This window comes from Ziziphus jujuba, chromosome 6 (genome assembly GCF_031755915.1).
Source record: "Ziziphus jujuba cultivar Dongzao chromosome 6, ASM3175591v1".
NCBI lineage: Eukaryota > Viridiplantae > Streptophyta > Magnoliopsida > Rosales > Rhamnaceae > Ziziphus > Ziziphus jujuba.
This window is the reverse complement of record NC_083384.1, coordinates 28189392-28217292: the sequence shown is the minus strand read 5'-3', so window position 1 is coordinate 28217292 and position 27901 is coordinate 28189392. Positions and strand designations below refer to the sequence as shown.

At 30.6% G+C, this 27901-nt stretch overlaps 4 protein-coding genes across 5 annotated transcripts; 3 read left to right on the top strand and 1 right to left on the bottom strand.

Moving 5' to 3' along the window:
- The first annotated feature begins 680 nt into the window (after positions 1 to 680).
- LOC107430172 (meiotic recombination protein SPO11-2) lies at positions 681 to 3369 on the top strand. The gene is made up of 11 exons (XM_048464443.2): positions 681 to 783; positions 865 to 948; positions 1117 to 1246; positions 1319 to 1456; positions 1568 to 1656; positions 2040 to 2168; positions 2250 to 2344; positions 2534 to 2596; positions 2675 to 2751; positions 2817 to 2944; positions 3059 to 3369. Exons 1-11 carry the CDS (start codon positions 703 to 705, stop codon positions 3191 to 3193), a joined length of 1149 nt encoding a protein of 382 aa, XP_048320400.1. The 5' UTR covers positions 681 to 702; the 3' UTR covers positions 3194 to 3369.
- Positions 3370 to 12627: 9258 nt separating this feature from the next.
- LOC107430189 (G-patch domain-containing protein 1) lies at positions 12628 to 16338 on the bottom strand. Of its 2 annotated transcripts, none has more exons than XM_025078682.3 (11): positions 16103 to 16338; positions 15923 to 16007; positions 15621 to 15697; positions 15509 to 15533; positions 15344 to 15428; positions 15163 to 15229; positions 14799 to 14895; positions 13983 to 14158; positions 13460 to 13684; positions 13267 to 13383; positions 12628 to 12979 (listed from the first exon to the last, which is right to left on the bottom strand). In XM_025078682.3, exons 1-11 carry the CDS (start codon positions 16178 to 16180, stop codon positions 12974 to 12976), a joined length of 1038 nt encoding a protein of 345 aa, XP_024934450.1. In that variant the 5' UTR covers positions 16181 to 16338; the 3' UTR covers positions 12628 to 12973. The 2 variants fall into 2 exon arrangements, with proteins under 2 accessions (XP_024934450.1, XP_015896477.1); XM_016040991.4 differs by having other exon boundaries at positions 12628 to 12952.
- Positions 16339 to 17904: 1566 nt separating this feature from the next.
- On the top strand, positions 17905 to 20720 carry LOC107430200 (DET1- and DDB1-associated protein 1). The gene is made up of 4 exons (XM_048463381.2): positions 17905 to 18222; positions 19903 to 19963; positions 20232 to 20293; positions 20391 to 20720. Exons 1-4 carry the CDS (start codon positions 18139 to 18141, stop codon positions 20478 to 20480), a joined length of 297 nt encoding a protein of 98 aa, XP_048319338.1. The 5' UTR covers positions 17905 to 18138; the 3' UTR covers positions 20481 to 20720.
- Positions 20721 to 21968: 1248 nt separating this feature from the next.
- LOC107430182 (2-C-methyl-D-erythritol 2,4-cyclodiphosphate synthase, chloroplastic) lies at positions 21969 to 24944 on the top strand. The gene is made up of 3 exons (XM_048464447.2): positions 21969 to 22431; positions 22633 to 22763; positions 24411 to 24944. The coding sequence occupies exons 1-3, from the start codon at positions 22068 to 22070 to the stop codon at positions 24642 to 24644; spliced, it is 729 nt and encodes a 242-aa protein (XP_048320404.2). The 5' UTR covers positions 21969 to 22067; the 3' UTR covers positions 24645 to 24944.
- The last annotated feature ends 2957 nt before the right edge of the window (positions 24945 to 27901 follow it).

Below are 27901 nucleotides of genomic sequence, written 5' to 3'. Positions count from 1 at the left end.
TATTTCCAACTTAGACATGTTATAAATAGGAATAAACTCATATTTTAACATAATCATAATAATAATAATAATAATAATAACAATAATTTGAAATAATAAATAAAATAAAGAGAAAAATATTCTGGTTTCTTAATTAAAACTAAACTCGAAAATTAAATACAAACAAATAATATTTCACTGCAAATAAAACAAATAAAATCAAATATAATATATGTATATATATATATATATTTTTTTTTTTTCTCTTTACGTCACAATGTTATGAGTATTATGTAAAAGACGTCAACTGTTCGGTTGATATTTAAAATTCGTGAACTAAATTCAGGGACTTGTGTAATTCTAAATTTCGTTTGTCTTTGGAGTATTTTATATATTTTTTTGGACATAAATATCATACAGTTCGAGATCATGTATCTTTTTCTCTTCTCCTTGTCCAAAATCTTCGGAGATTTTTATTGATAAAATAATATATTTTCTAGTGTTTATTTATTTATTTATTTATTTTTATTAATAAAAAACAAGACAAGCCATACAGTTAGCGGGCCCAGGTCCTTATTATGGGCTATGGCCAGAAGGAATCAAAAGGAAGGGTATGGGCATGCATTACGAAACGCAGTCGTTTAAGAAAACACCACCAAACCAAACCCAACCTAAAAGGAGTTCAAAATCTCGGTGTCTCATCTGCCGCGCCAAATCACAAGAATGGAAGAATCACGCGAAACCTCCATGAGTTTCTTCTCCGATCAAAAACTCTGCTACGCAGATATTATTCCTCCTTTCGAGGTTTTGCTTTTCTTGTCCTCCTCTTTTCTCATTATCATTTTCATATTATCACCATCGGCATCATCATGATCTCCATAACAGGTCCTAGCGAGAATCGAAGTCGCCGTTCTCAATTTCCTAAGGACCTTGACCTCTCCGGCTCCCGCAATCTCCGACCTTCCTCTGGTACTCTATTTTCCAATTTCGACGCATCATACCGTTTCACGTATCATATTTTCCACTTTGCTAAAATTTTCTTGGCTGCCAAACTGAACAACAAAATTATGCACAAACTCCATTATTGTTATTATTATTCTTATCTTTTGAATATGCCGATCCTCTGAAAATGTACAGATTGCTAGAAAATGGAGCAACGGCCGAGTGAATCAAGGAATGTTGACGAGTGTTTCATGGATTTTCCTATCTGGATCGTTCTGCACAAGGTCTCTGATGCAAGCCAATGCCGCTAAAGCCTTCATTAGAGGTTATTATGTTTCTTTGATCCTCTCTATAATTATTTTTTTGTTTCATGAATTTTCATTTTAAAATCTAACAGTGTGGAAGGTGATGGAGATGTGCTATAAAATTTTAGCTCAAGAAAAGCGAGTCACTCAGAGGGAGCTCTTTTACAAATTGATCTGTGATTCACCGGATTACTTTTCGTCTCAATTGGAGGTCAATAGGACTATCCAAGGTCATAAATTTAATTATTATTATTATTTTTTTCTGTGACATTCCTTTCTGAAAAAAAATCAATGTCCAGAAGAAAATAAATCTTAATGCTATGAAATGTTTGGTGTCCCAGATGTTGTGACATTGCTACGGTGCAGCCGTTACAGTCTAGGAATCATGGCATCTAGTAGAGGATTAGTTACCGGCCGTCTGTTGCTGGAGGTACGTCGACGATTTTTTCCCCTTTGGCTTTTCACATTGGGCGTATTGTGTTCCCTAGTTTGGTTTAATTCGATGGAAATAGCGTTAATTACTGGCAATAGGGAGATTGAGATTGTGATGTCACATTTTTCACAAAAGGGATTTCATGGGTTATATAGATATTTATTGTTCTTTTTGTATAATTGATTCACTTGTGGAATAGATTGGTCCTGTTAAATGTAAGTTATAACCATGCTAGCTCATATATGAGCTTTGAAGAACACAGTTCATAATTTACTTTTATGTACAGTAAAATACATTGGCCATAATAGGACCTACTTGCTGTTTTGTTTAACGAAATAATGCATAAAAATGAATTTGTTTTGGTTTGGAATATAATATAGGAGCCAAATAAAGAGGTTGTGGATTGTTCTGTTGGTGGATCTTCCGGGTATGCTATTTCTGGTGACTTGAATCTGTTGGACAAGTTGATTCTGAAGACGGATGCACGGTATATAATTGTAGTGGAAAAGGTATATAATTGTTTTGCTTTACAAATACCTCTCCCTTAATCTATTCCTTCAGAAAAATACTGAGCAGTTGGATATATTTAGCATGCAATATTCCAGCGGCTTTCAGAGGATTGTGTATTCAACCAAATTCCAACTATTCTCATCACAGCCAAAGGCTACCCAGATATTGCTACAAGGTAATTTTTTTGAACCGGTTACTTAGAGCTAGATTTCAATTGCCCTGTTTACTAATCCGAAGGGAGTAAAAGTTCATAAAAAAAAAAAAAAAAGTTTTACTCAATTAAGGATTCAATGCACCTAGTTTCGAGCTATAATCACATATTTTTGCATTCATATCGTTCCAAGCTAATTGAAGTCTAATGTAGGTTTCTTCTTCACCGACTGAGCAGGACTTTTCCTGAATTGCCAATTCTGGCTTTGGTAGACTGGTATGGATTTTCCTGATTGCTTTGCAACATACTTGAGTAGTTCGTTTCCCTTCTTACTTCCATAAACTCTTTTTCAAGGAATCCAGCTGGGTTGGCTATCTTATGCACCTTCAAATTTGGAAGCATTGGGATGGGCTTGGAGGCTTATAGATATGGTAACTTCCTTACTATACCATTCTTTTCCTGTTAAAAGAAACTAACCAATTTATGCATTCTTCAGCTTGCAATGTGAAGTGGTTAGGACTGCGAGGGAACGATCTAAATCTCATACCTGAAGAATCCTTAATTCCATTAAAACCAAAGGACCTCCAAATTGCTAAAAGCTTGATGTCCACGAATGTCTTGCAGGTTAACTATCAGCATTTTGAAATGTTTGCCGTATATTTGAAATCCTAATCTTTGACATGTTCTCCTCGTATGTACCACATAAAAAATGTTTGACGAAGTGCATTTGTGCTACAGGAGAATTACAGGGAAGAGCTGGCATTAATGGTTCAGACCGGTAAGAGAGCCGAAATTGAAGCTCTGTACTCTCATGGCTATGAATATATAGGGAAATTCATAGCAAAGAAAATTGTGCAGGCCAACTACATCTAAGAACACCGATTTATCATTCCAAACTAAGTTGTTGCATTGAGAGAAAATAATAATAATAATAATAATAACAACAACAACAAAAAGAATACATAAGAAGAACGAGGAGAAAAAGAAGCAAGAAAAGAAAGGAAATGCAATGAGAACCTCTGATTAATAAGTATTGCTCACACATGGAATTAGATGATTAATGATTGTCAGTTCAACTGGTTGCAATTTTCTTTGCGTCATCGAGGCTTAAATCATCTAAAACATGTGTGGAAAAACTGAGAGGTGATCATTGAATTATTAGTCCCAATAGACAATAGACTATGCTTAGATAAAAGAGTTATTCGAGGCTATAATGGAACTCATTCTCAATATTTGTGCCCTCGCTAAGCCCATTAGAAAACCCAATACCTCTTTGCTGAAAGCCTGAATGTGAAACCAAAATATCCATAAATCAAGGGGCACAAATTGGCAACTAACTTATTGAAGAAAATATCCATTTAGCTCAAACTACAAAATCACAGACCATAACATAACAATTGGCCAGCAATGCACTAGAGATCAAACGACAATTCGATAGGCAAAATTTGGGGTTCAAGAGGAAAGAGAACTAGGCCCCACTCGCGTCACCAACTCAAAATGGTTTACATTTCATCCAAAAAAAAAAAAAAAAAAGGGACAAAGGAAAAAAAGAAAAAAGAAAAGGGAGACTGGTTTTGGGGATAAATATGGGCTTTTTACTTAGCCCGGGTCACTTACAGGAATAATAATTCAATAAATTGTCTGTTCCCCGAAGTGTTACCTTTTGTTTTAGCTCTAACAACCCCCAATTCCCCCGTATGGATTGAAATTCAGCTACATTATATACTTTTTTGTAGAACGATTATTATTATTATTATTACTATTATTATTATTATTAAGTCATAAATTAATTATTTTTGTTTGTGATTAAATTCTATATATCATCTTAGTACAAAATCCAAATTTTAAGATTTTTTTTAATATATAGCAATGACTTTTAAGTACCAATAATAAATAAATTTTAATTGTGTTACAACCAGTATATAAGTTTTTGTATTAATGATTTAATTACAATTGAAATTGTTGTAGTAGGTAAACTGGCTTATAGCTTAAAGGGCAATCTTTTTCTAAAATGAATAAAAAGAAAATATTGAAAAAATGGAAACAAATGGATAAGATGTTAAAAAAAAAAAAAAAAAAAAAAGAAGTACATGTAGTCGCATTGACGATCAAATTCTATAATCTGTATAAATAAACATATAGGAATAATATATAGTTATATATATATATATATATAACCTACTAGGAATAGATTTACTAGAAAAAATAAAATAAAATAAACCTACTGGTAGGAATAGGATAGATGGTAATTATACAAGACAAGGAACTTATTAGCTAATAGGAATAATTTATTTATTTACCATATTTTATAATACGTGCGAAACACGTCTGCGAAACACATCTACTCTTCTATTTTGTTGTGTGTGTGTATATATATATATATATATATATAGCTAGCGACCTCTCTTCTTCTTTTTCTACTGGGGGTTTCTCAATTACTGCTGCAAGCAGCTTTTTTTTTTTTTTAAATAATTAATTTGGATTTGGGTTTGTTAATTAGAGTTTCTGGGCAACTTCTGGAAGAATGGAGAAGAGAGTGGAAAGTATAGAGCAGAAGCCCATTGATATAACATGTATGAACAAGGAGGATGGAATGGTTGTTGCTATGAAGTTTGAGGATTTTGTGAAGCTTGCGAGAGATATAGATGGAAATCATAACCCGTTTGATAGTGCGAGAGAATTAATAATACATGAAAAAGATCCATTTGGTATGGATTATTTCACAAGCGAATGTGCAAATCCAAAAAATCCCAAAAGAAGGAAGACTGCCATCTTCAACTCCTAAGAGAAGAAGGAAAGCGATGTTCTGCGTGTTTGCATGATTCGAAGCTGAAGTATATACATGTTAAGTGGTGTCAAACTTTTTTTATTTATTTATTTTTTCGCAAAAATCTTGCTAGACTGACTTTGTTTGAAACAATAGAGAATTGTAATTACACTACCAACCAAAAGAACTGTAATTTTATATAGTTCCATTATAAATTTATATTTTTATTTCATTTAAAATTATTATTAAGGATATTTTCTAATTAAACATATTTATGTTCAAAAATATAGAATTGAATATTTTAAATACATTTAGAAATATATGATTGAACAAATTACTATTAAGAATATTTATTAATTAAATATATTTATATTCAAAAATATAAGATTAAATATTTCAAATGTATTTAAAAATATATTATTGATCATCTTAAATATATTTAGAAATATATGATCGAATATTTATGTTTTTAGAAATATAGGACTGAACATCTCAAATGCATTCAGCAGTATGTGACTAAGTGTATGACTGAACATTTTCAAATATGAACATCTCAAATATGTTCAGAAGTATAAGACTTGAACATGTCAAAATATGTTTAGAAGTATATGACCGAATATGTTTAAAAACGTTCATAATTTTAACACCGACCACTCCAATAAATATATATTTCCATTGCTCAAAAGTATTTCTCAGTGGAAAGAAAATTTTGTAAAATTGTCATGATTATCAGTTTTGTACAAAAATATTGTTAAGAGTTTTCATAAAATAATGTTTAATTTGTAAGCGATTTACCAAAAAGAAAAAAAATATTTATTTGGTTTAGTTAAAACTCTATAAATCATGAATATTTTAAATATTAAAAATATTGTATAAAATTATTTTATATTTTTTAAATATTTAAATAATAATATGTAAAAAATAATACTGTATAAATTTCTCTTAGAATTATGAAAACAAATTCTCATATCCCATTAAAGAATTTAAATATTTGGGCTCCTAAATTGTAACAATTCTTGGCCCAATCCTTCATCAAAATGTATATTGTTTATGATCAAGAAAAATATGTTTTACTTTTTCAAGTATCAAATCAAATGGGAAGTGTTTTTTTTTTTTTTTTTTTAATCATTCATTGCAACAATTCCTAAATGGAAAGTTTTTTCTTTCTTTCTATTTTATTTTATCGTAATTTTTTTTTATCATTGCAACGATTCCTAAGGGAAGGGACGTGTAAAAAGAAAAAGGATTTTAAAAGTGAGTCTTAATCACAATTATATAACTGGATAGTTTGATTTATTAAGAAAATAAGGAAAATTTAGTTTGGTAATGAGGAAAAGTGGACGAAAAATGGGTAAAAGTACACGTCGAGGATCAAATACTGTAATATCTATGAACAAAATTACTAGATTTACCGAAAAGAAAGATATTAAGAGTAGAATTTATCCCCCAAAAAAAAAAAAAAAAAAAACTAGGAATAGAATTACTAAAAAAATAAAAATAAAAACTTATTTCTATCCTAGTTTGTGGCATAATAATATTTAAGGTTATTAACACTCTTAGTCTATGAAATTATACCTATGTTTGCACTTTGGTCTTGCCTAGCTAAATAATTTTAAGGACTAAAGTGAAATAAAGCTAAAATTCGGAGACCAAATGTAACAAAAAGAAAATAATAAATAAATAAATAAATAAAATTAAGGATTAAATGTAAATTGAGCATATATATAATTCAGGAACTAATGCTAATAACCTTTATATATATATATATAACACGTAGCAGGAACTAATGCTAATAACCTTTATATATATATATATATATAACACGTAGCCCTTCTTTCATTATCTTATAGCTAGCTCTTTTATTGAAGCTGTTTTCTCTGGAGGATTTTGAAAGTTGTCTATTGGCGTATATTCTGCAGGAAAACTGTTGATAAGTATTTTTAGCTCACTTATTTAATCATCTATAGTTTAATTATTTGTGAGAAATCAAAGCATTTATAATTATTTTGATATGTTTTTGTGTATTTGTGTAAATGAGCTCTAAAATCAAATTAAGGCTTATTTATATGGTTTTTAAAGCTTTGGGGATAACATTGAAGAGGAAGAAGGCTTACCATATTTAAACCAAGTCAAACATGCCATTTATTATTGAATATTTTCAAAATATTGATTTTTCATGTCTTAATTTTTAATTTTGACTTTCATTGATTTTGGTCAAATTGGAATTTTAATGAGAACATGTGCAAAACAGTGCGTTTATTGTAGAGATTTATATGTATAAATCATGTGACCTCGTTTAAAAAAGGCATGTGAGAGCCCTGTGCTAGGATCTTTTGATCTTGGTTCAAGGATTGGATTTAACCAAAAAGGTAGGATTTTGAATATCATATTTAGAAAGCTTCATTTAAGGAGGCTTGGTAGAGAGGGGAAAAAGGGGAGCCACCAATGTCGATAGCTTGGAGAATAACTAGAGAGCAACACACTCAATTAGAGAGACAAAGAGCTAAATCTAGAGAAAGAAAGCTTGGGCTTGGAAGGAGATTGAAGATTGAAGAGATTACAAGATTCCTCCTCCTTTGAGTTTTCTCTATCTTTTATCACTCTTTAAATTGTATTTGGATGTATGTATATATATATATATACAATGTATTTGACATGGGTTTAATGATCAATATACATTCTATTTTGGATTTGGTTTATATATTTTACATGGATTGCTTGCTGGATTTATTATCTAGGATATTGATGGAACTTTTATTTGGATTGTAATTGAATGATGGGTTCATTATTATTGTTCAATTCTATTCTTTTCTTATGTATTTCTTGCATTTAATGTTAAATATGCCTAATTAGATTAAAAATCAATTGGGTATTAGGTAGATTTATAAATTTCTCATTAGAAAAGGATTATTTAATGGATCTGTCACTAGGATTACACAGCCCATATTTTAATTAGAATTGGAAAGCTTAATTAGAAAGTGGATAACCTTGAAAGGAGGAATTAATACATGGCCTTTTAGATTAATTTAGAAAGGAATTCTTGAATTTCCACTAATTATCCATGAATTCTAATTTTCCTAGAGATAAGAAATTAGATGTAATTAGAAACCCTTTGGTTAGAATTAATAATAGAAATCCAATAGTAATCACCCAAGTTAAGTTCATTTGTAAGAAGAATAAGAGGAAATCAATATCCTAGAGCTTTAGAACATAAAATTTGCCATTTCCATTTATTTGTGTGTGTTGTTTCTCTCGATTTCTACCTTACTACTCTAGTTTAATTTTAATATTAGTTTTAATTTATGTTTGCACTAGTTTTTAGTTAAATTGAATGCCTAAACAAAAAGAATTAATCAATATTAATTTTGTTACTTAGCAAGGTTTCAAACATCAATCTTCGAGGGAACGATACTCACTCATCATTTTATTACTTATGGGACCCGTATACTTGTGGAACAAATGCTTTAAGTTTTTGAAAAGTTTCAACTTATTTATTTATTTGTTTATATATATATATATACATACTTTTTTTATCTTAGGCTTTTAATTTACACACAACTTAGTTACCATCTATCTGAATTTTTTTTCTAACTTTCTTCTTCCCATTTCTGTAGTTAAATTTGGATTGTTGGGCTCAATTAGAGCTACGAGCAATTTTTATTTTTTATTTTTTCCTTTTGTTAATCTGTAGATGAATTCGGATTTGGTGGTTTGTCTTAATTGCTATTTTGTGTTTGTTTTTGTTTTTGTTTTTGTTTTTTTTTTTTTTTTTTTTATAAGTATATATCTGTGGTGAGATTTGGATTTGGATTTGTTCATTAGAGCTCTGAACAACTTCTTTACAATTTTTTTGAAAAATATATTTAGAATCTGTTTTATGTTTACAGTTTTAACCAAATAATTTGAGGTTGAAACCATGGAGAAGAGAGAGGAAAGTAATTAAAGAGCAGACGCAATGTGAAGAGTTGGAGGAGGGCAGTGATAGAAGAACTATAAACAAGGATGGAAAGGTTATTGCTACGAGGACGTTTGAGAAGTTTTTGAAGCAAGCGAGAGAAATAGATAAAAAATTATCCATTTGATATTGCTACAGAAAAAAGATGAAATTCCTTCCATTTGTTTTGGATTGTTTCCTAAGCCAGATCAAATTCAAAAAATCAGAAGAGAAGGAAGAGAGCCATCTTCAATTTCGAAGGGAAGGAAACAGAGATATTGCTGATTTGCATGATTCTGAATCAAAGCCGAATTAAATGTACATGTTAAGTAGTGTCATATTTTTTCTTTTTTCTTTTTTTCCTGAAAACTAGCTAGACTGACTTTCTTCAAAAGCTAGCAGTTATATCTTAAATAGTAGCATATATGCTGTGAATGTAAAATTGTTATCAAAGCACCTGATTTGGGATGATGAAAAAATATGGGTTTATTTTTCCATTTTTTATTTTTTAAAAACCATAGTTAAAAGTATAAATTTTTGAAATAAATTTTCATCTTCAAAATTTTCCCTCATAACTTGGATTTCCAATTGAAGATAGCGTTCATTATCTGAATTAATTTGAACTTGAATCTGTTTCTTCTTTGCATGTTGACATATTATATAATTCGGAGAAGTTTTACATATTTTGTAATATTATATATGCCTAGGTTATTGGTACCTGATAAGAGAGATACAACTGAAAACCTAGCTAGCAACATGTGTCAAATATTGTCAAGAACAATAAGATGGTCTAAAAATTACTTCTTCATGTCATTATCCGACTCCATCCCTCAAATTTTTAGTACTTGAATACTTACACATGCCACGAAGGTTCTATTTGTTCTTTTCTTTTTCTTTTTTTCTTGAAAGAAAAAACAACATATATAGGTATAGGCATTTTATAAGGAAAAAAAAAAAAAATTACATATGTAGTTGAAGAGTCCATTCATAAGGAAAATGGAGGAAATGGATAACACTACCTGATCACCTCATCCCCAATAGACAATAGATTTTTCTCGGATAAAAGAGTTACCCCGAGGCTGTAATGGAACTTATCCCAGTCATTTGAACCCTAAATCCATTAGAAGACCCCATGCATATTTGTTGAATGTTAAACTAAAATATCCATAAATTCAATATAAAGAATATCTAAAAGGTAGTATGGTTTGCAATAGTGAACTAAACACTATCATAAGAAGTACGATAGAATTAAGCTCGGGGTACAAGAAAGAAGCAACTAATTTATTGGAAAAATATACCCATTTAGCTCAAACTTCTAAACTAGATAAATTAAAATTGTAAAGAAGTAGTGATATAGTATAACTAATTCAGAGAAGTTGGCCAGGGTGTTTAATATACTATTTGCATTTATATGTAGGGTTACGTTATTACTACTGAATAAAAGAGATAAATACAAAAACTGAAAACCGAGTAATATGTGGATAACAATAACCAAAAAATTATTTCTTCCTGTCACCACACAACTCTTAACCACCAAAGTTTTTCATCAAATGGTACTTAATTGAATACTGACACATGCCACTAAGGTTCTGTTTGTTATTCATTTATGTATAAAGATATATATATATATATATATATATATATATATATATATATCTAATCAATATTGTTATAAATAGACGATTCATGATGCGAATCGTCTAATTCGTATTAGGATAGATGTCAAATAATACAAATTATTTGTTTGAATCGATTTGCAGTTGAATCGCATGTTTCACCATGTTGAATCGCACGATTCAATTGAATCGTCGATTCACCAGTTTCAAACTTTCTAATCTTGTTTGTCCGTTATTCAATTGATTTTAATTTTCTAATTGCAAAATACTTTAGAAAAAAATCTATTTAAAAAATGGAGATAAGGGAGAAGAAAAGAAGATGGTGATGATTTATTGAAAAAATAGAGAAGACAATAGAGAAGCTCGGATAAGAAGAAGATGATGATAATGGTAGAGATGAAGAAAATTTATTATTGTTTCATTTATTTTCTTTTTAATTTTCACTGGTTAAAGAGACGAAACAATAAAGTGATAAAATGAGAGATCCACGTGCAAGCGAGTAAAGAACTAATTAAATAATAAAAAAATTTGTTATTATTTTAATTATTTTCTTTTTAATTTTCATTGGTTAAAAAGATGAAACAATAAATTGATAAGATAGAAACCATGTGCAAGTGAATAAAGAACAAATAAAATAAAATAAAATAATTATTATTTTATTATTATTATTTTTTTAATTTTCATTGATTAAAGAGATGAAACAATAAATTTAAAAAATAATATTCGCTGAAATTTTATTTTATTGATGTAGTTATTATTTTAAAATTTAGATGTTGAATTTAAAATTAATAATTTTATTTGGATTGATGAATGATAAATTGATGTTACTATAATTTATTATTGCTTTTATTATTATTTTTATAGGTAGATTTAACTCAATATTAGATATATTAGTATTATAAATAATACAAATTATTGAATACTATTTGTGATTTGATTAATATTTTTTGTTTTATGATATATTGTTCTGATTTAAAATTTTTAAATATATTTTATGATACACGTTTCGTTTCGATACACATATTACGATTTCAATAAAACGATTCATGTTTAGATTTACAAATTTTCATGGGCTTGAATTATTTTATTTTATTTTAATTTTTTTATCACATTTTTTTCTTAAGTGAACTTTGATGGAACTAAAAATATATTACTTAAATGTAGAAATACACTAGTTAGGGACATAGTCATTCTTTCTTTCTTGGATTTAACTGAAAGGGTGTTCGGGCCATCTTAGGCACACCTCCAGTTTTTCTTGGACGACTTTGACTAATGGTGCGCCATGCAATGCCAACATGGTTACTTTAGAAATTGTGGAGTCTTTACCCCTTTATATGTATGCCATATCGACCAGTTTTTTCCCCCCTTTTTTTTTAAATTAAAAAAAAAAATGGAAGAAGAAGAAAAAAAAAAAAAACCCTCTGCCCCTTTATAATAAAATCCAAATCAACTCTAGGTTAGCTAATAACAATAACAAAAAAAAAAAAAAAAAAAAAAAAACCCTAACTAAACCATTTAAGTTAGCTAATAATAATATCATCAACATCATTTAACACTTTCCAGTATCATCAATCAAATTGTTAAGACTCAACTAAATCATTATTTTAAAGTAAAACTCATTTAATTTTACAAAAATGGATAGAAATTTACGGTCTCCATATTTGGTTTCTTTCCTTCTAGAAAATGCTACATTAAACGTTTTTTTGGCTCAAAAATATAATTATTAACATCCAAACTAATCTATGCTTTTTAATCTTCACTCTCTTCTATCTTTCCTTGCCCCTTTCTCTTGCTCTTTTTTTAGGGACCAGTACATTGCTTAAGAAATTAGCACTATTTTTGTTATGGTATATGGCACATTAATAATATTTTTGAAAAATTTAGGTACTGTGGGCTTGAGGCCCCCCTTGCCCTAAAGATTTCTCGTATAAGAGTTGCCCGAGGTTGCAATGGAACTCATCCCAACCATTTGAATCCTAAATCCATTAGATATATGAAACCAAAATATCCATAAATCAGTATAAAGAATAGCTAAAAGTAGTATGGTTCACAATAGTCCCATCCAGGAATTGGCACGATATTGTAATGAGGTAAACAATTGAATATACTATCGAGAAACCTTCGCAACGCTATATGACCTAGGCTTGATTATAAATTACACTCAGCAGCAATGTACAGATTGCGATACAGACTTATCAAAATTCCACAAAACAATATAAAATAGCATCTTACTATTTCTAGCAAAATTCTTCAGCCCCTCAATGCGCGAGACTTACTTTTTTTCCTTCCACTACAAACCTTTTACTGCCTATCAGCTGCAGACACAAGCAATATTGTCAAAGCTGGTAAGACGAAAAGAAACAAAAACAAGAATAACAATGTCATTACAATTTAAATTCATAAATAGAATCCCTCGTGCAATACGATAACAACAATAGAAGTCCAAGGGTAAGAACAAGCAACTAATTTATTGAAAAATGCATCCATCTAGCTCAAAATGCTAAACAATAGATTATTACATGAGAAATGGCAAGCAGTACAGCAGGAATCAAATGACAATTCCTAAGGCAAAAATCTTTGGGGTCAACCAATAAAATAAAATTGTAGAGAAGTAGCTGCACAAGCATACCTTTCGTTTCAAGTAAGCAATAGCGTCTCTCTTTGAAGAAAAGTCAGAAAAAACAGAAGATGAATGTTCCTCAATCAAAACTTTGAGATCTTTGAGCTTCATTGACTCTCCAGGTACCTGAACAGAGCGGTCAATAGTGCCTAAAGACACTCTAAACCTTATTTAACCTGCTTGTGGAGGGCTTAGTGCTTACCTTACGCAGAAGCCGTTTGCAGAGCTTTTTCAATTTCACTTTAGGTTCATCAATCCTTTCCATTTCTAAAGATTCATCAGGCATTTCATTTGCCGAACCACGACCAGCAGAATCTTCGTCTTCACTGTCACTAAATGATGTCTTCTTTCCTTGAAAGTAGCAACCAGCAATTTTCTTTGGTCGGTCCTTAATTCCCAGTCCTTGCTTACCAGTTGTGGATTTATCCTGAAAATTAAAAGTAACAATTGTTCGATAAAATTTAAAAAAAAAAAAAAAAATGCATCAATTGTAGAAAAAGATGCACCAATTCTACTTCACCCCTTTTTCATTTCAATAATTTTCATGCCACTTCAGTAAGAAATCACTCATCTACCAAAATGTTGACATTCTTGAGTCACTTCACTGAACTGGCATGACTGAAAAAACTTCTATTAAATGGCATTTTAACTTGCAAATATTGTCAAATATGGCAGTGATAAGTTTTACATGTTTGTAAACAAAAAAGCTTGAAAAGGATACATACTTGAACAAGATTGTAAAGATTCTCTTGATCCTGCTCATGAAATACAGTTCTCTCTTTACGACTTTGAGCATTTTCGTTTTTCAACCTTTTTCTAGATTCCGCTCCAAGCAAACCGCCAGAGACAAACCCATATTTATAGCCCCACCAATCTGGAGGCAAATCTTCAAGTGTGTTTTCTGTTACAGTATGATGCAGTCAAAAGAAATTAACATTAGGAACTTGTGAAGTCAAAACCAATGAGGAAAAAATTACAGTCCCATGATTGCATTAGTAGCATAGCTGCTTTATGCGCCAAATATGTTATCTGTTAGCCAAAAAATTACAACATGTGGTACAGAAAGGTTCTCAAATGAGGAAAAATTCTGTGGCCTGTCTACAGGTTATAGAAGACGCCACCTTCTGTATATAGGGAGATTTATCTTTCCAATATACCCTTTGAACTATATGTCCTTACAAACTATGTAATTAGAACATAAACCATCATACTAACATGTTGTAAGCAAATGCTTCAAAAGTTTTTCTTATGGATTATATCTTCTAGAAGTAACATTCATCAAATATGCATGTCTTATTCATGATAAGAAAATATAATTATTGTTGTGTCAATGAGCAAGTCAAAGAGGCAAGACATAAGACAACCTAGTCTAGCATACTAGATACCATTTGGGCAACAATAAAAGAAAAGCCAAGATGGATTCAAGCATATGTGTAGAACGAGTTCCACAGTAGAAATATTCACTAAAAGGATACAATCTATGATTCAAAACCAAGAAAAATTTGCTTCTCTCTATCTTTATCCCATATTATTAGTATTACCTACAGAAAAGGAAACTTGACTTGCAGATGCCTTCTTGGACTCCATTGGGCCATCGGAACTAGGACTTGCCACAGTAGACTCCTCAACCTTTTTTACCTACAAATTGCTGAAGTAAATAAACAAATAATAAAATGAAACAAAAAATGAACTTATTAAGTTGCACCCACAAACATATGTATTGACATGCCATCTAACAAATAAAAAAGAAAAATTCATGGCAAATTTCGCAGCTAAAACAATGACAGTTAAAAGAACTTTAAAACTCACATACATTCTTGAATCTTTACACGCATTCAAATAACTGCCTAATATCTATTCAAAGAATAGATAAGGAGATAAATATTTGTGATAATTTGAACTTACAAGGATTCCTTCGAGATCCTTTGATGAATATGCATGGACACGCTTCCCATTCTCTCTTTTCTTATATCTAATTACAATGAAATTAAAAATTAATAGAATATAATAGTGGGGAAATACTTGGAAATAATAGTTTTTAGTTTTTTAGCACACAACACAATAGCTATGGGTGAATTGCACAAACCTTCCCTGTGGTCGAGTAACCTTCACAACTGGATCCAGAACATGACCAGTTTCAATTTCTACTTGAGTGGTATTCTTCTCCTCAACTATCATATACAAAAGCAATAATCCTGAGACTATATGATAACATTCAGAGAAATACTATGACAATCCAATAATTACATACCTTCATTGGCAGGTTTAGCTGCTTGCTGTCAATCATTAATGAATAAATAAATTAATATAATAGCATTTTTAAATGCTATTCAGAATCAAAACAATGAATATAAGCAAAGTACCACTTTCAATCTTTTGAGGATACTATCAAACTGGGTTGTGTCAAATGCCCAATTGTTCGGCTTCTCGGTACCAATACCTACTCCAAATTCAAAAAATCGAAATAAGAAAACAGAATTTATACCAACCCTGAAATTCTTATATTTGGGCAGACTGGAATTTTCCTAGCTGGTTTCATTTACATAACTAGAGCTAAACTTTTTTTTTTATTTAATTTGTTCAATTTTCCTCTCCTACAATTTTTCTCAGCAACCAAACAATCAATATTGTAAATCAAAAATAAAATAAAAAAAATTACACAAACCAGTAGTGTCTTGTTTGTTTTTGACTCTAACATATCCTTTGATTCCTTGCTTGTCTTTGCCAAGCCCTTCTCCTTCTTCCCAACCCTATACAATACCACAAAGAAACACAAACAAATCCGCCATGTAAAAATCGTAGCTTTGAAATTTGAAAGAATGAGAAAAAGCGACGAAAACACTACCATTTGCTTCATGAGGCGGAAAGCGGCGGAATCTCTGGCGACGCCGACATAGCAGAGAGGAGCTTCGGGAGCGGCCATGTCAGCTTCTTTGCTTCGTCGCCGACGATCCACAAAGCCTCCTTCTCTCTCTCTGCGTCTGTCAGGTCGACGAGCAACGAAAGGAAGCGACGGTTGGTGGAAATAGACACCTAAAACCCTCTCGGGCTCTATCGGGGAATTCTAATCTGCTTCGACACTACGTGAAATTGGTTATGGAAATTGGGGATCTTATCGATCTTCTTCTTTTAATACGGGCCTCTTGGATGACGGTTCGTGAGGATAGAGATCTAGGCCTTTTAGGTCTTCTTAGCCCAAATTGATTTTCACACCATTTTGGACTTTCTAAACTTGGCCTCTATTAATATCCAAGAAACCAAAAAAAAAAAAAAAAAAAAAAAAATTGGCCTCTATTATGTTCAATTTGGAATTTATGGTTTTTTTTTTCATTTTAAATAAAGTATACATAATTAAAATAGAATAAAACTGAAAAACCAATTAAAAATCATCTTAACTATTTAAATACAACTAATATTTTTTCTAGTAAGCAAAGTAGCTTGTAGATGCCAATTTTTTTTTTTGTAAAATAAATAAAAAAAAAATCTTGATATATAATTTATAGTAGACCTAACAACGTATCATGTTAGATTGTGTTTATATCTTATCATACAGTATTCATATTAAAATTTTTTCATCTAAACCTAATGAGTTAAGATCTTCATATTGAAATATACAAACTCAAATATGTTTACTAAATTATCGTATAGTTTGTTATTAAATTCATTAATATGTTAAACTTAATTATAAAATTATTTTTAAAGAAAATAAAAAATATATACTTTATTAATAGTTTATACTTCATACTTAAAAAAATAATAAGAATAATTATAATTACAAAAATAAATATTATTATATATTTTCTAGATACAATATTAAATAAAGAATAAGAAAAAAGAATAAAAAACTAAAAAACCAATACAGTATTAAATACTTAATTTTTATACCTGTTAAAAAAACAACAGGTACTTATATTATTTTACCCATTAAAAAACTAAACCAACACATGTATTTATAATTAAATTATAATATATATATATATATATATATATATGTATAAAAAAAAAATAGTTATAGAGAAACAATAAAACAATTGGGGAAAAGAATAAAGTGTGATCTACAAAATTTATTCAGAGACAAGTGATTTAGGATAATTTATTGTTAATGTAAGGCAATAAGAATGTTGATGTAGGATAGGATTTTCTTTCATTATTAAAGAAAATGATTTAAATAGCATTCTTTTAATGAATAACTGGATTGATAATGGATTAACTCTGTTAAGACCTGTTAATGGATCATTAACGAATCAATCTATTATCAACCTGACATGTTAGGTACAAAACCAAACTTTTAAAAATGCAAACTGATTGATGCCGTGTTGATGGATGGAATTGAAATGTACCAGGTTTACTGTAGAAGAATTATGTGTTAAAATATCAAACCTAGATTTACTAATAACAAAAAATTATAATTATTTAATTAGACCAAGTGATAAAAAAAAAAGACAAAAAAAAAAAGAAAAAAGGACGAGAGATGAAGAAATATTAATTATATTAATTGATATAGTTTAGTAAAATAAGAAAATAAGGAAATATGGTAATGAGGACAAGTGGGCAAAAATGGATAAGTACACGTAGAGGATCAAATAAATACTGTAATCTGTAGACAAAAAAAAGCAACAAGGAGGAATAGGATAAATGGATGACTAGGATTTTAACCAGCTGATTAGGAATAGGAAAATGGAGACAGGACCCCAAAAAAAAGAAAAAAAAAAGTGGGCAGTAAACTGGTTGTATAAGAAATAATGTGTAGAATGTAGAAAAAACTTTGATGAGAGATTCCTACAATTTACGAGACCAGAGCCAGACTCTCATCTGACTGTGACTCTGGTTTGCATCTTCTTGTTCCATCTAGATTCGGCTGCCTACAAACCTACGCTTTTCATGGAGTCTCTGCTCGGCGACTGGCCATCACGTGACCCCCATAACTTTAGCCAGCTCCGACCCTCCGATCCCTCTAGTCCTTCTGTGAGTATTTCTTTATTTTTGATCGAAACCCATTTGGCTATTATCTCTGTTTTTGTCATCTAATCATGGAAATTTCTCCATTATATTGTTTTTTTTTTTTTTTAATTTTTAGTTTTGATGAAGATTTTTAACACCTTTAATTTTTTTTTTTTTTTGAAAAAAGAAAAATGCTTATTTTAAAAGCTTTTGAATTTGCTGAGCTGAGTTCTGAAATGGTTTGCATTTGTAGTTGTGATTCTTAATCCATTTAAGAAAAGGGTATCTGGGTCGATTTTGGCAAATCTGGTTGTAATTTAGTTGCTATGTGCTTTGTTTTCATTGGGGATCTTGTTTCTGTTTTCTGAACTCAATTGGGTGTGTACCACCACATTGAAATCAAAGCAAAAAGAAAGTAGATTGAAAAGTATGTAGTTATGAGAAATTGTGCTGAAATGGGAACTAGTGGTAATGGTGCTATCTATCTACAGCAGTTTCATACTAATAATAAATCTTACAAATCAACACTTGTCTGAAAAATTAAGAATTCCTTTTATTGTTGAAAAATGCCTTAAACCTGCATTTTCTAGAAAGCTGTCAATAGCCCTTGCTGCTGAGAATTTGGTTTTAGAATTCTTTTATAGAGATTGATTGAAGTGTTAATACTTCATTGATGGCAATGACAGGATAATCAAGCTTTGTTTTCAAGTTGGCATTTCTCCAATCGTTTGGTTTATAGCTTTATAATTTGATTGAATTTTAAAATATTTGGAACATTGGTTAGCTTGAAATATAACATTTGGAATTGAGGAAAAGGAAAACTAATAGTTATAGGAAAACAGAGTGGTCTTCGCCATTTTACCATTTTTATTGTCCATGTCTTCATCTGCTGCTCGATTGTGCACCTTTTCTTCTTGTTTAACCTGAATATTGCTTTATTTGCAACTTTGATATAAAAGTATTAAAAAAAGGTAATGGCACACTAGCAACCTTTAAGAATAAAACTCATAATCAACTGAAGCATAAAAATATTCCTAGAATATTTGTCACTTGGAATAGCTAAAAAGTTCATTGTAGGAGTTCTTTTATTTATTAACTTTCCATCTTAAACAATTAGACTGTACAATTTCTGAAAAATGCTTATGTTTTTAAAATTGACACTTCCCCTAGTTATAGAGGATTCGGTGTTCAATAAGTTCATGTCTTCATGCTTTGTTAGCAGTTTGTCATTTGTCACTAAGGGTAAAATAGTTGTAGTTCTTAAATTTTGCTTAATTCTGATTCTCTAAACATACATTCTGGTGGGTAAGACCTAGTACTTTGCTGGACTATTGTTGATCCGATACAATGGACCTATCCAATGGGAAATTCCATGGTTCCAGGAATTAGACCTTTTCTCAGTTAAGTTACTCTTTAAGTATGATAATGGTATATTAAAATGATCATTTTGCAAGATATTTGGTAAATGCATCACCTGAAAATGGACAACATAGGAGCATAACCTTTTTTGTAAGTAAAATATTTTCTTAAAAGTAGTAGAAAACTCTCAATTAAAAAGTGTTAGGAAAGCACAACCCAGTTTTAGAAGAAGTATGTCTGAGCAAAAAATATCATGTACGCCTACTGTTAACAGTGATGTTAATGAGACTGATAAGGATTATATGCATTTTCTTCCTTTAAAGATTATGGTTTATTTGTGTGTAGAAAATGACTCCCGCAACCTATCATCCGACTCACAATCGGACGGTTCCACCCCCTGATCAAGGTAATGAATAGATTTTTCACCTATTCGCCTCTCCTCCCTCTCCATTTTTCTGGTACCCTCATAATTTTGGTTCCTGCATTTAAAATAATGACTCTGTAATAAAGAATCAAGCTGCCTTTGGATGTGGAGTAAATTATATGAACATCGAAACTAAAGAAGTCACCTAGTTTGGCCATGGTTTTGAATCTTTGTGTAGTTTTATATTCTATATTAGGTGTTTGGCCATCCACTGTTATCAGTAACTAACCTATCTCGAACCCCTTTGCAGTGATAACTACGGATTCCAAAAATATCCTGCTAAGGCACATCTACCAGCGTGCTGATGAGAAGGTTGGTAATCAATTTTGTTATGTTGGATATCCTTAGAAACACAAATGCACATCCCTACAAGCACACTCACAAAGAGAGATTCTCTTTCTCATTGCAGTTGAGACAAAAGAGAGCTGCACCCGAACATCTTTCACCAGAGCATGGATGCAAGCAACTCAGGCCATCTGTTCAAGACACTTCCTATTGAGCTGCACTAACTCCAAGCTTTCTGTTCTTCAACAATTCCCATCAATGTAAATGTTCCTACCATCATTGTGTGAAAATGTGAGGTTTTTGTTGTAGACTGGGAAGCATTTGCTTGCTCATTGTTGTGAACCGGTCAGACCGATATGTAGATTTCTGTGTGTATAAATTAGATCTGAAGTTTACAGGGGATGAAATGCTTACAATCCCATTTTATGGATTCGCAATGAATTATATTTGTAATTATCATGGCCAAATTTTCCATGCATGTAGAGAAACAAACCTGGTGCGCAAAAAATGGGATAATATAGATGGTTTCAGTATCGGAAGTCCCATTTATACAATGATTCACTTATTAGTCAACTTCAACTCTATATAGGCCTACGATCAGATATGCTGTTTGTTTTTTTTTCCCATTTTAGTCTGTCTGTTTTTGATTGACTTGGTTCATATTAAGTGTATAAACTGTTAGTGCGTAAGTTTTGAGACTGATATTTGCAGCTAGGCATGTGCTAGTTATAATCTTGGAACGAGGAAAAAGAATGGAAAAATCTGTAAAGTTTGTAATAATTGGGTTTGAATGATTTGTTTAAATGAGTTTTATGGGCCTTAACTTGTATTGATGGGGACTTTTGACTTTCAAGGCGTTTTGTTTTTGTGATTATGGGGTTTTTGACGAAATTGCATTTTGAAACAATGTGGGTTACATTCTTCGAGAGCACTCTTTGAATTGCGAGAGAAATATTGTAAGGAAACATTAGCCAGGTTGCGTGGTAAAGTTTAGGTATGTACAATTTGAAATAAAAAATTTTGATGGTGTCGTATTCAAGATCTAACATTCGTTCTGTTTTAGAAAACGAACGTTACAAAACTATTTGCATTGGACAGACGGTTAAATTTTATACATACGGTTCTTAATTTATTTGAATTTTTTAAATAATAAAATCCTTTAAATTTTATATATACATGTGCTTAATTTATTTGAATTTTTTGAATAATAAAATCCATATATAAAAATTATTCAATTTAGATCCAGATGATTGGAAAACACTTCTCACGGAAACAAGATTTTTAAGGTTGGATTCAATGAATGTGTTTAATGCTTGCAATGCTGAATGCCAAGGTTTTCTATGGTTGTTACACGTTTTTATCTTGGCAAAGCCCACGAATGGAATCGATCACTCCGTTCTGTTTTTCTGTTTTCTTGGTTTTTTTTTTTTTTTTGTTCTTCTGTTTTACTATTTTTTCAATTAACAAACTTTATCACACTCCATATTTTTATATTAATTGAAATTTTCTATTTCACATTTTAATATATTTAATTTTTAACACCATAAAATATTAAAATCCATCACTTCTAAAAAATAAATAAATAAATAAATAATAGTAATCCCAATAAAGAAGGGAATATGCGTTAAAAAGGAAAACGGGTCGAACCATGGGTCATGAAAGAAGATCCAGAATCCAGATTACTAAAACAAAAACTCCGAGTCCGACGGGTACGGAACAAAGTCAACACTGAACAGAAACCACACAGCTCGGCCTCAGCCTCTCAGCCTGTGGTGCTCTGCTCGCGGCGTCTTGAGCTTCAATGACCATGTCCATGGCAGCCACTCCTCTGTATGCCTCGATTCCACTAAAACCCTCAATCTCCATATCCAACAAATCAATCTCTTACTCTCTCCCTCTCTCGCATATCGCCGCCGCAAATCACGGCAATCTGGTTTCGCCGTCGTCTCCTCATTCTTTGCAAGCGACATCTAAAACTTGCATATCGGCCTCTTCAACCACTGCCTTCGAGGTCGACCGAGCTCCTGTCGCTGCTTCACCCTCAAAGTCTCTGCCTTTTCGGGTCGGGCATGGGTTCGACCTCCACAGATTGGAGCCTGGCTACCCTTTGATCATTGGCGGGATCAATATACCACATGAAAGAGGCTGCGAGGCTCACTCCGATGGTAAATTTTGGGATTAGTTAGTATCATTTAGATTTACCCATTTGTTTATCTATTTGATTGCTGAGAAAAAAAAAAAAAAAAGTTAACAAATTAGCAATAATAAAAAAAAAAAAAAATTCTATGAAATGGTAAAAAAATATAATAATAATAAATACTTTTCCTTCTTTTTTTTTTTTTTTGGTGGGGGGAATAAAATTGCAGGAGATGTGTTGCTTCACTGCGTGGTGGATGCAATTTTGGGTGCTTTGGGGCTTCCGGATATCGGGCAAATCTTCCCGGATTCGGATCCTAAGTGGAAGGGTGCTCCATCTTCTGTTTTCATCAAAGAAGCTGTGAGTTTCTTTTTTTTTTTTCTTTTTTTGTTTGTTTGTCTGAATTATGGGAAATTTACAGATTTTATTCTTGGGTGCTTTGCTTTTCATTCATTGTGCGTGTGTGGTTGAAGCATATAACCAATACATACAGATTCTACTTTAAAGTAGTTTATGATTTGCTTGTTTGCATGTCATTAGTAGATTGGAATTTTAAGGAGATTTTTTAAGTAATACTAGAATCACCAAGCTGTCCCACTTTCTTATTTGTTTGCATTTGATTCAACTTATTTCTTCTGAACATCTTTAACAAATTACATTGTGCCATCACTTGATAGCTAAAATTTGATGAATTGAGTTGGTGCTTGCGGAATTAATCTTTTTGAAAATTTTGCCACTCTCAGTAAAGGGTCTGAGAAAGCCTGCTATGAATTCTCTCTTTCCATTGTCAAAGATGTGCGAATTAATAGACTAACCAGACGGAGTGGTTGCGTTTAATAGAGGCGTGTTATTGATTTGTCCTTGTAAATAAAATGTGAAGAAATAGTAAACACTACAGGTTCTTTTTGGCTCGTACTGATGAAAAACGCGGTAGTGACTATCACTAAATTCTACAAAGAGACTAACCCTATGTTTGTAGCTTGAATTCTTCTAAAAGAAAGATAATTGAGTGAAAAAGACGAATTTCTTACATGTTAGCATAGAATATTCAAATTCCTAAAGGGTTTTATATTTTATATTTCAATTATGTTATGTTAAAAGAACGAAAACCGTATGATCCATGCTAGATTGTAAAAGCCAAACCATAATGTCAAGTAGAACCACGTTGGTTTTCACAGTATGAGTAAAGCATCCATCACATGGCATGAAAATAAAAATCCATCACATGGTGCCGAATATTTTGATTTTAAGTGATTGCTGATTGTCAAACCAAGGAAAAGTCGATCATATATGTATTTTTGGGGCAAAAAATATTAGTTAAATGAGAATTGAAATATGCACATTTTTTTCCTTCCTGTCATGTTTCAGCTGATTTTAGCTTTTATCCCATCCCACTAACAAAGCTTTTTGAACTCATATTTTGGAATTGTCACCCATCACCATAGTTTCACCGATAAAACAATTAACATGGCTGAGTTGGGCCACACCATGTAATAACTGCGCATTAACATGTGGTCCACATGTTGTTGTGTGACTGCCTATAGCTAGTCCAGCACAGTTTTGTTCTCCGACACAAATGTGAAGAACAGTATCTACTATCTAGTTTTATATATGGACCCTCAGCTTCAATGTAAATACCAGAATAAATACATATATATATGTTAAATATAAACCAAGTTTTGGCTCAGCTGAAATGAAAAGTATAGTCTAACATACATTCATTTTGTCATATGTTTTAGATTAGCATTATTAGTCTCGTTTTCATGCATTATTTGGTTCAAATGCATTGAATGTAGCTCTCCCATATATTTTGTTTTTTTTTTTTTTTTTCTAGATTGGAAAGCAATAATTTCTGTCACATGACTCACATATTCATTGTTGGAAACATGGGTCGGACGAAAAAAGAAAAAAGTCAGTCAAGCATTCTAGTTGGTCGTGGACAGTGATCAAAAAGGAAAAAAGTGATATATTTAATCAAAAATATTATTTTAATATGTCTTATTTCAGGTGAGGCTCATGCATGAGGCAGGTTACGAACTAGGAAACTTGGATGCCACATTAATTCTTCAAAGACCAAAATTGAGCCCACACAAGGAAGCAATTAGGGCCAACTTGTCCGAGCTACTTGGAGCGGACCTCTCTGTTGTTAATTTGAAGGCAAAAACTCATGAGAAGGTAGACAGCCTAGGAGAAAATCGAAGTATTGCAGCTCACACCGTGGTTCTACTCATGAGAAAATAGAATGTTAGACTTTTAAATTATGGGTCAAAATGTTATATAATTTGTAATTAGTAAAACATATTGAGTAATGCAATTGCTTGGTCTTCACAAACTAGTGCGTTTGATTTGAATAAAACATTGTAAAGCAGGCCTATTTTATAAGAGCCATCTCCATAGCAAGGTATAGTTTATTTGATATTTAATGGAAACGGAAATGGAAGTCCTGGAATTCTACTATATGTTATTCAGATCAGAGTGATGCAAGTTATAGTTTATTTGATATTTAATGGAAATGGAAATGGAAGTCCTGGAATTCTAGTATATGTTATTCAGATCAGATTGATGACCATTCCAAACCCTTGATAAAATTTTGCTTGGTGACCACGATTCCACAGGCTGCTTCTACTACTTGAAACAAAGAATATTTGGTCTGTTTGGATAAGTACCACGAAAAGAAACATAGTTTGGTGAAAACCCAAAATGTGAGTGAGTTTGCCAAATTTGAATTGAAAAATCATTTGCGTGCCACATGAACAACATTTATTGTAATAGCAAACTGGTCTTTTAATATGTTGTCGGTTCAACTCATTCAGTTTGAAGAATCAAAATGTTGTTTTTCACACTTACCTCATGCTTTTAGTTTTTGGGTATTCATGATTTCCATATTTATTTATTATTTATTAATGTTAGTGAATAATATACAATAAATAATGCTAAAAGTATTAAATATCAATATATTAATCAATAAAATATTGATATATAATTTTTTTTATATAAATATTGAGAGGTTAATTCGATATTTCTAGCATTATTTATACAGTATATTAATATACATCCTGCCATTTTGGAATTCATTTTGGAATAAAAATCGGGTCCACGTTAGAAGTATATTGGAAATCAAATCCACCATGTTTTTCTCCTTTTCTTAGATAGTGATGGACGAATATGAAGATTTTGACAGTTGGGAAATGTAGAATGAAATTGATTACGAAAATTTAGTTTTCGAGATTTAATTTTCTGAAAATTAATTTTTCTTTTGATATGTTTGATGAGTAATAAAAAAGTGAGAATTTGTAAGTAATTAAATTTAATATTATATAATAAACCAAAAATAAATATATATTTTTTAAAAAAATTTAAATTATTTTTTTTTGAAATTTTCAAATGACATCTTTATAAGTGGAAATAACTTTTTCATATGTTTTTCTATATAAGTAGAATTTTAATTTTTTAAGCTTATATTTTTTTATTTTATAATAAATATTTAAATAAAAAATATTATTATTTTTTTAAAAAAATTAGATTCTCACTAATTTTATCATTATTAAAACATACCGTGAGAGAAAAGAATAATTTATTTTTCAGAATCTAAATGTGAGGTTATCAAAAGGTAGTCTGTATTTTTATTTATTTATTTGATAGATAATACTGGTTGTAAAGTATACACCAAGCTTTCCGACCAAAATTAAGAAACTTCAAGGATCCACGTGTAAGACTTTCAAAGTCGTGAGTTTTGACAAAACTAGAGATTTTACTTGGAATGGAACGAAAAAAATTAGCGGACAAAGCTGGTCCAACTACACTTCTTAATCTGCCTCCAAGCCCAAACCACCTCAGCTGACCAAGAATATGCCATTCAAATTATTCACAACTGAAGCCACCTACATGGTTGAAAAAATTTCTTTATTAAATAATATTAAAAAATTTAAAATAAATTAAATATTATTTGACATTTTAAAAAATTAAGAGAAAACACAAAAATGTAATATATTAATATTTTAAAATAAATAAGGAAACCTATGTTGGTTATTGAATACGTTGTAAGTCGTATTTAACATCTATGATAAGAGATTAATGATTCTAAAAATTGGGAGAATATGTTGATATTCTCACATCCTATATTTGAATAAATGGTATAGAGAAATAAACGCTACCAAAATGCCATTTTAAGTCCTGAATTCATGAAGCCAAATTAAAGCAACGTTTAACTTCCTTGCCCATTCGGAAGTGTATTTGTAAAATATGGACCCAAACGTTGAACATTCTAGACAAGAGAATTAAATTCCCTTTTACCCAAAATAAAAAAAAATAAAAAAAAAGCTGAATTAAATTCTCTTTTGAATTATTAAAAAAGGGAAAAAACTTTTAAATGTAATTATTATATGAGTAACATTCACACATGTTTTATCTAGTCAATCATAATTGTACATTCAACAAATATTTTGTTTAAAATTTATAAGTTGTTTGATTTATATTAACACATGATTATTAATTCATCATTACATTAGGTAATATGACATAAGAGTTACATGTGACACTTTCTTTAGGGGGGAAAAAAAAAGGGAAGAAAAAAGAAGACGATACTGAGTTAGGTGTTTGCCACTTAAAAATATTTTCAAAACGCCATTGTGAATCAGTTGCTTTTCTAAGTCAATAGCTGAAATTTTCTTCTCAGACCAAAATTGCCTTTGCAAGTGGCATAATTGATTATTTTCAGGTTTGCCTGTTCCAAGTCAAATGCAGATATTTCCTTTTCATACACCAAAGTTACCCTTGGCAACTGGCATATCAATTTCAAAGGTTTTTTTTTTTTTAATTTTTTTTAATTTTTTTATTTTTTTGGTGACAGGTTTCGGTGTTATAAGTTATTTACGAAAAAGTCTATGCTAAAACGTCAACTATATTATAAAAATCAATAATCACTAAATATATATGGCTTCTTTTATTTTATATATATATATATATATTCACTAAATATATATGTAAATCCTTGGTACATATGAATTTTACAAAAGCAAAACTTCTATGCAAATCCGATTGATAATATTATTTTATGTTATTATCATTAACCTTGTACAACGGTTATAATAAGAAACTTTTATTATTCGTTAAGTTCTATTTGATATGAATTTTTTGGTTGTTTAATGAGTGCACATCCTAGGTCGAATCATAATGAAGATCTAGAATGATTCAATTTAGATTACTTTTAGTTGTACCTGTAGATAATTTACATAAAAAAAAAAAAGAAGGTAAGAAATAAGGATGAAAGTTGCAAAGCATTCAGCAAAAGTTCTAATTAGAACTCTTTTTTAAGTTGGTGCGAAAGCAACTATCTATTAAATAATCAAATAATTTAAGACAATTGCTATATAGAATTTTGCTATTCTTCACTACTATTTCAATCAAAATCAATTTTAACAATATAAGTTTCTCAGCCTTTATTACGAACACATCCTCATTTAATGGTATTATTAATTTATATAACAAATTTTAATTAT

Excerpts from the sequence above, each read along its gene's own strand:
- LOC107430200 (XM_048463381.2), top strand. The coding sequence starts at position 18,139 with ATGGAGTCTCTGCTCGGCGACTGGCCATCACGTGACCCCCATAACTTT. Across the intron at positions 18,223-19,902 it reads CCGATCCCTCTAGTCCTTCT|AAAATGACTCCCGCAACCTA; the intron begins GTGAGTATTTCT and ends ATTTGTGTGTAG. Across the intron at positions 19,964-20,231 it reads GGTTCCACCCCCTGATCAAG|TGATAACTACGGATTCCAAA; the intron begins GTAATGAATAGA and ends ACCCCTTTGCAG.
- LOC107430172 (XM_048464443.2), top strand. The coding sequence starts at position 703 with ATGGAAGAATCACGCGAAACCTCCATGAGTTTCTTCTCCGATCAAAAA. Across the intron at positions 1,457-1,567 it reads GGTCAATAGGACTATCCAAG|ATGTTGTGACATTGCTACGG; the intron begins GTCATAAATTTA and ends TTGGTGTCCCAG. Across the intron at positions 1,657-2,039 it reads CCGGCCGTCTGTTGCTGGAG|GAGCCAAATAAAGAGGTTGT; the intron begins GTACGTCGACGA and ends AATATAATATAG.
- LOC107430189 (XM_016040991.4), bottom strand. The coding sequence starts at position 16,180 with ATGGCCGCTCCCGAAGCTCCTCTCTGCTATGTCGGCGTCGCCAGAGAT. Across the intron at positions 16,008-16,102 it reads TCCGCCTCATGAAGCAAATG|GGTTGGGAAGAAGGAGAAGG; the intron begins GTAGTGTTTTCG and ends GGTATTGTATAG. Across the intron at positions 14,896-15,162 it reads AGGATCTCGAAGGAATCCTT|GTAAAAAAGGTTGAGGAGTC; the intron begins GTAAGTTCAAAT and ends AGCAATTTGTAG.
- LOC107430182 (XM_048464447.2), top strand. The coding sequence starts at position 22,068 with ATGACCATGTCCATGGCAGCCACTCCTCTGTATGCCTCGATTCCACTA. Across the intron at positions 22,432-22,632 it reads CTGCGAGGCTCACTCCGATG|GAGATGTGTTGCTTCACTGC; the intron begins GTAAATTTTGGG and ends ATAAAATTGCAG. Across the intron at positions 22,764-24,410 it reads CTGTTTTCATCAAAGAAGCT|GTGAGGCTCATGCATGAGGC; the intron begins GTGAGTTTCTTT and ends GTCTTATTTCAG.